The sequence below is a fragment of the Myotis yumanensis genome, unplaced genomic scaffold (assembly GCF_028538775.1).
Source record: "Myotis yumanensis isolate MYYU_CA2020_CCGP unplaced genomic scaffold, mMyoYum1.0.hap1 SCAF_5, whole genome shotgun sequence".
NCBI classification, from domain to species: domain Eukaryota; kingdom Metazoa; phylum Chordata; class Mammalia; order Chiroptera; family Vespertilionidae; genus Myotis; species Myotis yumanensis.
In genome coordinates this window covers 84351791-84365320 of record NW_027223756.1, presented here as the reverse complement: position 1 = coordinate 84365320, position 13530 = coordinate 84351791, and the positions used below count along the sequence as shown (strand labels likewise).

The 13530-nt window shown below is 43.7% G+C and overlaps 1 protein-coding gene and 1 non-coding gene across 2 annotated transcripts; one reads left to right on the top strand and one right to left on the bottom strand.

Annotated features, from left to right (window-relative positions):
* Positions 1–1693: 1693 nt before the first annotated feature.
* LOC139009836 (zinc finger protein 709-like) lies at positions 1694–12184 on the top strand. Its single transcript, XM_070413957.1, has 4 exons — positions 1694–1764; positions 8939–9065; positions 9265–9325; positions 9926–12184. Exons 1-4 carry the CDS (start codon positions 1762–1764, stop codon positions 11331–11333), a joined length of 1599 nt encoding a protein of 532 aa, XP_070270058.1. The 5' UTR covers positions 1694–1761; the 3' UTR covers positions 11334–12184.
* LOC139011886 (small nucleolar RNA SNORA57) lies at positions 4583–4731 on the bottom strand. The gene has a single exon (XR_011471701.1). It is a non-coding gene; the product is annotated as a small nucleolar RNA SNORA57 (small nucleolar RNA).
* Positions 12185–13530: the final 1346 nt, after the last annotated feature.

Here is a 13530-nt window from a genome sequence, read left to right as displayed (position 1 = left end):
GGGAGCCTCGCTGCTCCGCTGATCCCGGTGCTGGGAGGCATATTACCCTTTTACTATATAGGATAGAGGCCTGGTGCATGGGTGGGGGCTGGCTGGTTTGCCCTGAAGGATGTCCTGGATCAGGGTGGGGGTCCCCACTGGGGTGCCTGGCCAGGCTGGCTGAGGGGCTGAGGGCTGTTTTCCCGCTGGCAGTTGACTAAAAGCTCCCAACTGCTCCTTGTTTTCTTTTTTTTTTTATTCTGGGCCAGCTTTAGCTCTGAGGCCTCGCTGCTGAAAACATGGATACAATGTTGTGGTCCGGGGCTGACTGAAAGCCGGTTTTGTTTAGCTTCTTATTTGCAACATAGTAATAGTTGCTTAGAGTTGCAGTTGAGAGGCCGGCAAGTGAGGCGGGGAACGTTGGAGTCTGCAGTTCCTGGAGGAAGCAAGCCTCCCTGCTCGCTTCAGTGCATGGCTGCCGGCCACCATCTTGGCTGACAGTTAATTTGCATAAGGATACGCTGATTATCCAATGGGAAGGGTAGCGGTCGTACGCCAATTACCATGTTTCTCTTTTATTAGTGTAGATTGGGCAGCAGCTTGGGTGTCAGGTCACTTGCCTGGCATCCCCCACTTTCTTGCTACTGCTGCTGCTGCTGCTGCTGCTGGGTTTTTTTTTCGGTGGCTGCACTCGGCTTGGGCATCCAGCCCCTCTGCCTTCTTTCACCTGGCTCTCGGGGGCTCAGTCTCTCGTCTGGCTGGCAACAAGGTCTAAATCACCAGGATGGCTGTGGACTTCATCTGTACCTCTCCACTGCCTGATTCCTGAGAGTTCAGTTTTTTCCAAGCTATGCCTGCTCCTGTCCTGACTGTTTCTTTTCTGTCCATTACACGAAGTGCAACAAAGGCTACATTTTTAATGGCGGTCTTGCAAGATTGGGTGTCTGGTAGGCAGGCACAACCCCCCCCATGTTCCCACCCTGTGGTTACAAGAAGCAAGTTATCCCCAGTGCACGGAATCCCTCCCCATTGGCTGAGTACTTTGGGGTGCACAATCTTCTCCAACATCGCCTAAGTTTCATGATTTCCGATTGGGTTATTTTAAAAGTGGACTATGGGCTGTTTAGTTGTCTCCACCTCCCTTTGTCTCTTTGTGGCAGAAAGGCCTTCCTGGGGTATGTGCTTTCTGACATGCCTACAGTCTTTACCCACTTCCTCATTTCGTCATAGTTAGCTCTTTCTGACATCCTGTTTGCTCGGGGGGGCTTTCCAGGTGCATGAGCCTCCCTGCAAGCAAACTACCAGTAATTTTCCATTCAAGGCTAAATGCCTTGCCTTGAAAATGGACCACCACTGACTTTATTTCTAACAATCTGGAAACGAAACCGGGATTCCCTATGCACATCTGTGCCCTCTCCATCACAAAGAGTTGCGGACAAACAATACAAGCAGCCCAGGAGTAGAAAAAATCTGTTTATGCTAGGTCGGGCACACAAGCGAAGGCAGTTTCAGAGGTGCCGGCGACTCCCGCGGGCTGTCACTCAGGCACGAGGGGGGCGAGGCCTTAGAATTTGTCCAATCAGGGGCACCGCTGCGGCAGGTGGGTGGGGCTATGTTGAGCACTGGTGTGGACAGTTCAGATCCCTCCAGGGGGTGGGGTCAGGGTCTGGTGTCCCTCCCTTTACCGGCCCCTCGTGGCTCTGTCGCTTCCTCTGTTGTGTTTGATCGGCACCGATCGTGGGAATTGTAGGAAGGACTCAGGGACACCCGCGAAACCTAGACATGGTGAGTGTGCCACTCCGAGCGGGGAGGCAGGGAAGACGGGCGCGTGGACCTGCCTTGGCGGAGCCCGGCCTCCCGCGGTCAGGTCCGGAGCCCGCCTCTGGACTCAGCCTCCGCCCGTGGCGCCCCGCGGACCTCGGTCCCCTCCGCTCGCAGCCAGGGGTCTGGGCCTGCTGCCGGGACCGGGCGTCCTGTCCCGTCACTGCGCGGCGGCTTGGGCTCCGGAGCCCCTGTGAGCAGCTCCGCGCCCGCACGCAGAATGTGCGGTGACCCCTGGGAGGGTCATCAGGGGACCCTGTGCCTCGGTCTCCCGGGATCGTGTGTGCCAGCAGCTGTGTTCTGTGGTCCCCAGTCCCTTCTGTCTACCCGGTGGCGCGGCGGGGACGCCGTTTCTTCCAAGTTTTCCAAATGTTTGGGAAACAGGGTCTGAAATGCATGACCCTACTCCCACCCGATCTTCCTAGGGGTGACGATAGTCCCTGAATTTCCAGTTCCCTCAGGCACTCCCTAAGGCCAATGCCCCCTCTCCGATTCTCAGAATTGTATCCCTTTTTGTCTTATGGGGTGCATTTCAAACAGACCCAACATTTTAATTGTTTATCTCCCCTCCTCACCCTCCACCCCTAGAGCCTTGCACATGCTCTTTTAAAAAGATTTATTCTGTAGATATTTTGCGTGAGAGGGAACCCGACAAGAACCACCTGCAAGACGTTGTTCCCCTCCCCCAGGGTCTTTCCTGGGCACAGACATCCTATGGGAAGTTCTTTGAGTGGAGGTTCGTCTTTGGAGACTTTCGTGGGTGCTGTGTCCTGTCAGCACTGCCCCTCCCTGGGTTTGTCTCTTGAAAACATTTATTTGTTTTTGTTTTTAAATATATTTTATTGATTTTTTACAGAGAGAAAGAGAGAGAGATAGAAACATCGATGAGAGAGAAACATCGATCAGCTGCCTCCTGCACATCTCCTACGGGGGATGTGCCCGCAACCCAGGTACATGCCCTTGACCGGAATCGAACCTGGGACCTTTCAGTCCGCAGGCCGACGCTCTATCCACTGAGCCAAACCGGTTTCGGCAACATTTATTTGTTTTAAAATATATGTATTTGTATTGATTTCAGAGAGGAAGAGAGATAGAAACATCAATGCTGAGAGAGAATCATGGATTGGTTGCCTCCTGCACGCCCCCTACTGGGGACCGAGCCTGCAACCTGGGCATGTGCCCTTGACCAGAATCGAACCTGGGACCCTTCAGTATGCAGGCCAACGCTCTATCCACTAAACCAGCTGGGGTGAAAACATTTATTAACTTAAGTAGAATATATTTAATCAACAGAGCTTGAAACAATATAAAATAGTTCTAAACAGGCAGGAAAGACTTGAATTTAGGAAAAAAAAATCCCAGTATTACATTCCATTTTTATAAAATTCGTGCTTTCTTCCTGTGCATGTGTAGTAAGTTTCACAGGTTTGTTTTACTTTTGGGTGTTTTACAATTCCAGGGCTTAGCCTTGCAGAGAATTGTTCAAGGGTGATTATTTACGAATTACCTACTTTCCCTGGAAATATAATTAACTGACATCTTTTTCTTTAAAAAAAAAAGATATTTGTTTTTCAGTTGAACTAGTAAAAGTCCTTTACAATTTTCTTCCTTCCTTTCTACATAAATACTGTGTTTAAGTGATTTTGGTGGATTGCTCAAACTCTGGGTTTAAAATGTTGATAAATGGTGGCAACTCCAGCAGAGGCCTGTGGTCAGGGACTCAAGCCAAGGTTCCTTTGAACCTGTAAAGTGCTGACCTAGCAAACAAACAAAAAACATCTTTCAGAGTGAGCAGCAACAAGCATCTATTTGAGATCAAGAAGACTAGCAATCTGGAAAGCACTGATTCAGACAGAAGCTCAAATCATGTTCCACTTAGGAGAGAAAGGAAGAGGTATTTCTGAGAAAGGAAAGGGGAATAAGTACATCCATAGAAGGAAGGCGCATCTAGTGGTGCAAGTGATGTAGCACAGCGTTTTAAATGTTCGGTTAGGCAGTCATCAGTCCAGTAGTCATAATATCTGCTTTCTTGCTACCCTTGCAAGCAGTTCTCTGGGACACAGTGTTGCTTTAGGTCCAGTCTAAGGGTTATCTGTGCCCTGTTTTAACATTCCAAGGTTTGAGGCATAAGACATGCACGGCAGTTCTTCTGGGATGGCAGCTCCAACTCCACTTCAATGTGGTTCCGTTTATTTATTTTACAAAGTGCTCGAAGGCCCAGTGGTTTTACCTGGAGAACCTCCCCCTGCAGGCGTCCTACCTGCACACACCCACCATGGAAGGAGTCTTTGCACTGAGAGAAGCCACAGCTGTGGAAAGCGGGGTGGGGGTGAGGGGGTGGCGCAGGCGCACATGTGTTTGGGGGAGAAGGGGAGGGCAGGAATGATGCCCTTTCTGAGGTTTTGGTTGTTTAGGCCTAGACATTTGTAGATCTTACGTTTGAGTTTTGTGAGTTTTGCATCCATCGTGTAGGTAAGCTGAGTGTAATTTGTGCACAGTGAGATTCTGTGAAGATCAGATGTTCTATCTCATGGACAAAGGGTTTATATTGGGAGTTCATTTGGGTCAGGAACTTAAACTGAATCAAGCTGAGAGGTTGTTTTTTTTTTTTAATTAAATCTTTATTGTTCAGATTATTACAGTTGTTCCTCTTTTTTTCCCCCATAGCTCCCCTCCACCCGGTTCCCACCCCACCCTCTGCCCTTACCCCCACCATCCACTGTTCTCATCCATAAGTGTACAATTTTTCTCTTTTATTTTATTTTATTTTATTTTATTTTTCCCGTGTCCCGGCGCTTGAGGATAGAACCGGCGGACTGGCAACCGTCGGCACCGAAGACATGACGCCGAGGGGGCCGAGCCCTCTCCCTCTGCCTCCGTACATTATGGGGACCGGGACCCGCACACCCGAACCCCGCCAAGAAAAGGAGGGTCATAGGTGTACAATTTTTGTCCAGTCTCTTCCCACACCTCTTTCCCCCCCGAGAATAGTCAGTCCACTCCCTTTCTATGCCCCTGATTCTATTATATTCACCAGTTTATTCTGTTCATCAGATTATTTATTCAGTTGATTTTTAGTTTCACTTGTTGATAGACGTGTATTTGTTGTTCATAATTTGTATCTTTACCTTTTTCTTCTTCCTCTTCTTAAAGGATACCTTTCAGCATTTCATATAATACTGGTTTGGTGGTGATGAACTCCTTTAGCTTTTTCTTATCTGTGAAGCTCATTATCTGACCTTCACTTCTGAATGATAGCTTTGCTGGGTAAAGTAGTCTTGGTTGTAGGTTCTTCGTATTCATCACTTTGAATATTTCTTACCACTCCCTTCTGGCCTGCATAGTTTCTGTTGAGAAATTAGCTGACAGTCGTATGGGTACTCCCTTGTAGGTAACTGAGTTTCTTTCTCTTGCTGCTTTTAAGATTCTCTCTTTGTCTTTTGCTCTTGGCATTTTAATTATGATGTGTCTTGGTGTGGTCCTCTTTGGATTCCTTTTGTTTGGGGTTCTCTGCACTTCCTGGACTTGTAAGTCAATTTCTTTCACCAGGTAGGGGAAGTTTTCTGTCATTATTTCTTCAAATAGGTTTTCAATACCTTGCTCTCTCTCTTCTTCTGGCACCCCCATAATTCGAATGTTGGTTCGTTTGAAGTTGTCCCAGTACTCCTTACACTATCTTTATATTTTTGGATTCTTTTTTCTTTGTGTTTTTCCGGTTGGGTGTTTTTTGCTTCTTCATATTTCAAATCTTTGACTTGATTCTTGCGATCCTCTAGTCTGCTATTGGAACTCTGCATAATATCCTTTATTTCAGTCAGTGTATGCTTAATTTCTAGTTGGTCCTTTTTCAAAACCTCAAGGGTCTCACTAGATTTCTTGAGAGTCTCACTAAATTTATTGGCGGTCTCTAGAAAATTCTTGAAAAACCTTAAAAGTGTGGTTTTGAACTCTATATCCAGTAGTTTGCTTTCCTCCATTTCTGTCATTTGTGTCCTTTTTCTTTGTCTCCGCATTTTTTATGCTTCCCTGTGTTGATAGAGTGACTTTCTGTGTTAGGTGTCCTATAGGGCCCAGTGGCTCAGCCTCCCCAATTACCTGAGGTGGATACTCTTGGTTCACCCCTTTGTGGGCTTTGTGCACAGTCTTGTTGTAGTTAAGTCTTGATTCTTATAGGTATCACTGGGAGGAATTGACCTCCAGGCCAATGGGCTCTGAGAATCAGCTGTGTCTGCAGTGGGAGAACTTCTGTGCTGGAGACACTCTTCTGGGGCAAGACTTGCTTCAGTGGGGCTTTGGTGCTCACTGAGTCTGTCCCCTGAGTGTGTCCCTTATGGATCTGAGGAGTTGTAATCTGGATGGTCCCACTCTGACCACTGGGTACACTGGCTCTTGGATCTCTAAGGAGGTGCTAATATAGCCTCTGACTGAGGCTACCCAGCAGGAGCTATGGAGAGATTCCTCTTCTTTTTGGGGGGTTTGGAGGTGCCCAGATGAGGCCCAGCTATGAAGCAATGCAAGCTTCTGTGGGGCCTTGGACCTTCTTTTGGAAGTTCTGGATCTCTCTGAATCAGCTGCAGTTTGTTAGGTAATTTTCAGGATGCAAAGGGCCAGCCTTTCATATGCAAAAGCCTCTGTGCACAACTTGGGTGGGGCGGGGTCTCAGGGAATCAACAGGGCGGAGCAAACAGCTATGGCTGCTCCTCTGTCCTACCCTAAGAGGCCCCGCATCTCAGTGTCCTGGTAATCCCTGCAAGCACCTCTGAGAGAAAGCCGCCTTCGAGTTCTGCCTGATGCCAGACAGTCCAGTTTCTCCCCGTATGAGTCTGGGTCCCCAGAGACTCACCCAGAACTGCAGCTCAGAGCAGTCAGGAGCTTGAGACTCCCTCCTGATTGAAAAAGACAACCGCGCCCTCAGCTGCCAGCCCTTTCCACATGGGCTGCGTCCTCAGCTGCCAGCCCTTTCCATGTGCGCCTCCGTACTTCTGCACTTTACTCCCACACCTCCTCTGAGTCTCAGTGCTTTTCTCTTTCCTTCTAGTTGTAGAACAGCCAGCCTTCCTGTGGTTCTGAATGTTGTCCATTTTGTCTTTTAGTTCTATTTTTGAAGTGGTTGTGCGAGGCAGCAATTTCCGGTGTTTACCTATGCCGCCATCTTGGTTTCTCTCTGAGAGGTTTCTTTGTTTCGTTTTGTTTTTCAATTGAATTTTATACTCAACTAGTATTGTCTTCAAGAAGTGCAATAGCTTTATTCAGTTTCACTTTCTTGATATTTCTGAGAATCTGGGAATGCTTCCATTTCCCACAAATCCATCCTGATTGACGCTAACATCCATTGACCAGGCAGCTCTTCTGCTGGTCTGTCTGCTGCTGCTCTCTCTGTTCCTCTTTGTACTCAAGCAAAGACCCAGACTCCTCTCTCAGTTCCGCAAAGCACACCTAATACCAGAAGGTTCAGCTTAAGGAATTTTACTGTGGTTTTCCTGATAGCATCATTATTACCTCTCAGAGAAGGCCAGGGGGTAGTCTCTGTCAACTTATCCCTGCCTCTGCGGTGAGCACTCAGAGGCTCAAAGACGTTGAGAAACTTCCCCATGGTTAAAGAGAGCAAGGTCCAAAGCATTTTCCAGCATTTGGCTAGTATCAGTGGTTAGGTAGTCATCAGTCCATTTAAGCTGTTTCACACAAAAGCATTAAAGTAACGGAACCACATGGTGAGATGATATTCTATTTTCAATTATCTCCCATTTCTTCTCATTCCAGGGAGGAAAGCCCCAGGTGGTTTCTAATACCCTTTGAAAAGTTCTCTAGCATGTGTCAATCTCCTTTTCTAACAGAGAGCAGGCAAGTATCTAGCTTGAGTTTAATTATAGAGTTTTGTTTTCCTTGTATTTATTTATAAATATTTTTTATTGATTTTAGAGAGGAAGGGAGAGGGAGAAAGAGCTAAATTAGAAACATCAATGATGAGAGAGACTCATTGGTCGGCTGACTCCTGCACGCCCCACACTGGGGATCGAACCTGCAACCCAGGCATGTGCCCTGACTGGGAATTGAACCGTGACCACCTAGTTCATGGATCGATACTCAACCACTGAGCCAGCCGGGCTTCAGACACACATTTTTAAAAAATATACTTTTTTAAAATTGATTTCAAAGGGAGAGGGAGAGAGAGAAACATCAATGATGACAGCCATTGATCAATTGCCTCCTACACACCCCCTACTGGGAATTGAACCCAAAATCTGGGCATGTGCCCTTGACCGGAATGTGCCCAGGACCCTTCGGTCTACAGGCCGACGCTCTATCCACTGAGCCAAACTGGCTAGGGCTACCCTGTTACAGTTTGATCGTAAAGAGCTCTCCTGGCCCATTCTCCCACTCTTTGTTCTAAAATTGTCTGGAAACATCCCTCAGCACATGAGTACAGGGATTTTGTGGTCTAACTTGTCTGAGCTATAAGTTTTAAATAACTTTCCAATCTCATTACACTGGACAGAGAGAGAAGGAAGCACTGAGTCTGTGATAAATACTGAACAAGTCACAACAGTGCTTCTCCACAGCATATTCACCCTGAACCAGCTGCCCCTGATTAGGGAAAAGGCCTGGAGAACTGTAGGACACATGGTCAGCTGGCTTTGTTGGAAGTTGATTTTCATGGACCTCCTGGATTCTCATGTTTGGTGATGGGATAAGAAGGAAAGACTTCCAATTTTTCACTATACTTTATTCATTAATCCTTTATACATGTTTTGCCCTCTGCCTCCTGGAGTCTTGTAAATGGTGGGTAATAAGGAAGAAAATGAAAGAAATTTCTTTCACAAAGAGTCAGTGGTTTTAAAATGACAATATATGTTTCATCTGTATAGCATTTCAGTTATTTTCCTACATGCTCGGGACCCTAACAGTGGAGATAAATAAGATGTAAAGTGACCACAGGAAAAAGGTGTGATTTCCATGTGTTAATGATGGTATTAAATTTATGAGAAAGTAAGTGTGGACACAGAATACATTTTTGATGATCAAATCATAAATGAGATGTTTGCAGATGAGTCATACATAACCTTCCTATAAATGGAGTCTAGGTGTCCAGTTCTGTCGGTCTCACTCATCCTTCTGTACACATATTGGGATGTTTTAGGTCCCAGTGGCCTTTGAGGATGTGGCTGTGAACTTCAGTCTGGAGGAGTGGGCCCTATTGGAGCCTTCACAGAAGAAACTCTACAGAGATGTGATGAGGGAAACCTTTAGGAACCTGGCCTCCATAGGTAAGGATGAGGACATTTCTTCAATTGTCAAGTAGAGAACAAGTGTTTCTTGTTCATCAGCATAATTCTATGATGTGTAATGTATAAGGGAGCATGGTAAATAAACTGGGCATGGTCTCTGCTCATCATAGATCTAGAAGCTAATAATTTTTTTATAATTATAATGATTTGGAATGATTTTTCTGGTTCTGAATTTTAGGGGGAAAATGGAAAGATCCATACTTTAAAGATCAGTACAAAAACCAGGGAAGAAAACTAAGGTGAGTTGCACAATAGAAAGCAGTGTCTCATGTGAGAATTCTCATTTGTTATGAAATCTTAAAAAGCAGCAAACAAAACTAAATAAATCTTGCTAAAATGTCTTTCTTAGAACGGTTTTACTAAAATTACTTTCTCAAATGTAGCACACATGTTCAGTTTGCAAATTTTATCACTTGGAAGCTGTATTAGTAAACTGTATATATGAATATCACAGTTTGATAATAGCATGGGTGAAGTTTTCTTGGAGAGCATTCAATACATTCAATTTAAGACAATTTAGACAAGAAAGGATACCTGTGGAAACCAGTTTGGCTCAGTGGATAGAGCGTTGGCCTGCAGACTGAAAGGTCCCAGGTTCGATTCCGGTCAAGGGCATGTATCTGGGTTGCGGACACATCCCCAGTAGGAGATGTGCAGGAGACAACTGATGGATGTTTCTCTCTCATCGATGTTTCTAACTCTCTATCTCTCTCCTTTCCTCTCTGTAAAAAATCAATAAAATATATTTTTAAAAAAAGAAAGGATACCTGAACTTTTCCTATAAATCATAATAAATATAATGAATATGAAATCAATAATGTGCTTCTTGATTTTTATAGAAGTTATATGGCAGAGAAACTCGGTGAAAGTAAAGAGAATAGTGAATGTGAAGAAAACTTCAACTTTATTTCAAATTTTAATCAAAAGAAGAAGAAGAAGAATACTACTGGAGTAAAACCATATGAGCACAGTCCATGTGGAAAAGCCTTTATGTGTCATTCATCCATTGATAGACTTACTAGATGTCACACTGGACAATATGAGTACCTGAAATACGGAGAGAAGCAATATAAATGTAAGGTATGTGGGAGAGCCTTTAGTTATCTACAGTGCTTTGAACAACATGAAAGAAATCACAATGGAGAGAAAACCTGTAAATGTAAGGCATGTGGGAGAGTCTTCGTGTGCTTCAAAGCCCTTCGAAAACACATGATGACAAACACTACAGACTCTTCTTATAAATGTAAGGAACGTGGAAGAGTCTTTAGTTGTTCAAATTCATTTCTATTACGTGAAAGAATGCACACAGGAGAGAAACCCTGTGAGTGTGAACAATGTGGGAAAGCTTTCAGTATTTCTAGCTCTCTCCAAATGCATGAAATAGCTCACAGTGGACAGAAACCCTATGAATGTACGGAATGTAGAAAAGCCTTCAGATATTATCAAAGCTTTCAAACACATAAAAGAAATCACACTGGAGAGAAACCCTATGAATGTAAAAAATGTAATAAAGCATTTAGTTGTCTCAGTTATCTTCGAAAGCATGAAAGAATTCACGTTGTAGAAAAACCCTATGAGTGTAAAATATGTAATAAAGCATTCAGGTATCCTAGTTATCTTCACATACACGAAAGAACTCACACTGCAGAGAAACCCTATGAATGTAAAATCTGTAGTAAAGCATTTAGTTGTCTCAGTTATCTCCAAAAACACAAAAGAACTCATAGTGGAGAGAAACCATATAGATGTAAGGAATGTGGAAAAGCCTTCAGGTGCTATCGAAGCCTTCAAACACATGAAAGAAGTCACACTGGAGAGAAACCCTATACATGTAAAATATGTAGTAAAGCATTCAGGTGTCTCAGTGATCTTCAAAGACATGAAAGAACTCACAATGCAGAGAAACCCTATGAATGTAAAATATGTGGTAAAGCATTTAGATGTCCCCGTTATCTTCAAACACATGAAAGAAATCACCCAGGAGAGAAACCCTATGGATGTAAAATATGTAGTAAAGCATTCATGTATCCCAGTTATCTTCAGAGACATGAACGAACTCACACTACAGAGAAGCCCTACGAATGTAAAATATGTAGTAAAGCATTTAGATGTCTCAGTTATCTTCAGATACATGAAAGAAATCACACAGGAAAGAAACCCTATGGATGTAAAGTATGTAGTAAAGCATTCATGTATTCCAGTTATCTTCAGAGACATGAAAGAACTCACACTGGAGAGAAACCCTAGGAATATAAGGAATATGGAAAAGCCTTCAGTTATCACACAAGCTTTCGAAGACACCTGACAATGCACACAGGAGAGAAACCATATAAAAGTGTAGAATGTGAGAAAGCCTCAGTTATCCCAGTTCCTTTCAAACACATGAAGGGACTCTCTGGATAAAAGCTCTTGAATGTAAACAGCATGGAAAAGACTTGAATTGGCTCTCGTCCTTCCATGTGAAAATTCCCATGGAGAGAAATAAACATGTAAGTAACATGAGAAAGCTTGATAGAAATTAATCCGCGTATAAGGTGCCAGAAAACTTTCAACATGAAGAAGTTTTTCTTGAGGTTGTAAATACATTGTATTTATTAAACCTCTTTTTGAAGTGCATTATTGGACCTTGGATTTCTACTAATTGCTTTCAGCAATGAATACTCAGGTGAGATAATTCTAAGAGTTGTCATTCAACAATAGTACATAAGATTAATAGTGCTTTCCCCTTAAGCCCTAGCCAGTTTGGCTCAGTGGATAGAGCGTCAGTGTTCCAATTATCTATAGGAACGTAAGCACAGGTGACCCAGAGCGTTTCATTTGGATATACCAATACAAACGTCAAAGGGTACTTACTATTAATTAATATGCCCGAGCTTAACCAAAAACTAAGAAGAGAGAGAGAGAGACACAGGAGATAAACAATGCAAGAAATCACACAGGTTTATTTACCAGAGAGCTGATGGGTTTCAGTCCTTGGCAGGCCACCCGGAGACACTCGCCGACAGAGGAGAAACACGGAGGTCGGAGGTCGTCAAAATACGCTGCAGCAAAGAGCTCGGTCTCTTGACTCGAAGAGAGAGGCCTCTAGCAGTTTGGGCTCAGGCAGAGCAGGAATGGCAGTTTCACAGTTCGGCAGTTTTCAGGGGGGAGGAGAGCATCCTGTCTGTGGAGGGCAGACAAGCGTCTGAACCGCAGCGGATTTGCTCTCCTTAAATCCTTGAAGCTGGGCGTCTTCAGTGTCTCATATCGGGTGCCATACACGGGTGCCGCCCTGTTATCTAGGTATACACTCAGGCGGGAAAGTTGTGACCATGTTCAGAGCTTATCAAACATACATACATCTTATTTTTTGGAGTTGTTTACAAGTTATGGTCTAAGAATAAAATGGGGTCTACTTATGCTAACTTATACTAATACAAAGTGGAGTCTACTTTATGCTAACTAAACTTATTACTATAACAGGCTTCTTCAGTGTCTCCTGTCAGTGTGTTCCGGTGGCCTTCTGGGCTTATCAGGATGCACACGCAGGGGGTTACAAGTTTCTTATCAGGAGTTAACATGCTGGGAGTTGTTTACAAGTAATTTGTCAGGAGTTAGCTTGCAGGGCGTTACAAGTTACTTATCAGGGTCTCACACACACACACAAGTTAAGTTTCACCTCTAAGTAAAGTTTAAAATTCACTCTAATAAAGAAATGAAATTTGATTATACTATCTTATACTCGCTAAACTTATTACTGTAACAGTCAGCCTGTGGACTGAAGGGTCCCAGGTTTGATTCCGGTCATGGGCACATGCCCAGGTTGTGGGCTTGGTCCCCAGTGATTCTCTCATCATTGATGTTTCTATCTCTCCCTCTTCCTTCCTCTCTGAAATCAATAAAAATATATATTAAAAAAGTAGTACTTTTCCCTTAAAATGTTTAATATTTTTCTTCATGTTGAAGTCTTTTAGATCCATAGATATTTGAAGTATATTTCTTATATGCAGTTAGGTTAATTTTTTGTTTACAATGTTTCATTGTTCCGTGTTAAGGAGCCATTTTAAAAAGAACAGTTTGCTAATTTTTTTTTAACAGTTTGCTAATTTGATTTTCTTAGTGGTCTTGTGGCAATCCTTTATATTCCTAGATTATTATTATATAAATTCTATTTTCCCTCAGACAAAGCTCCTTTTTGGAGGTGATGGGTATAAGAGCCTTTCCCATTTTTATACTAATAAATATTTAGAATAAATTTTATGTATCACAATTTTATTAAATAAAGTGGTTTTATGTGAATACTATTTTTATATTTGTGCCTTTGATTTTTTTAAATATAAATTTTTTATTGTTTAAAGTATTACATGAGTCTCCTTTTCCCCCCATTGACCTCTCCCCAGTCCCTCCCACCCCCCTAGAACATGCCCTCACCCCCCAACTGTCTGTGTTCATTGGTTATGCTCAT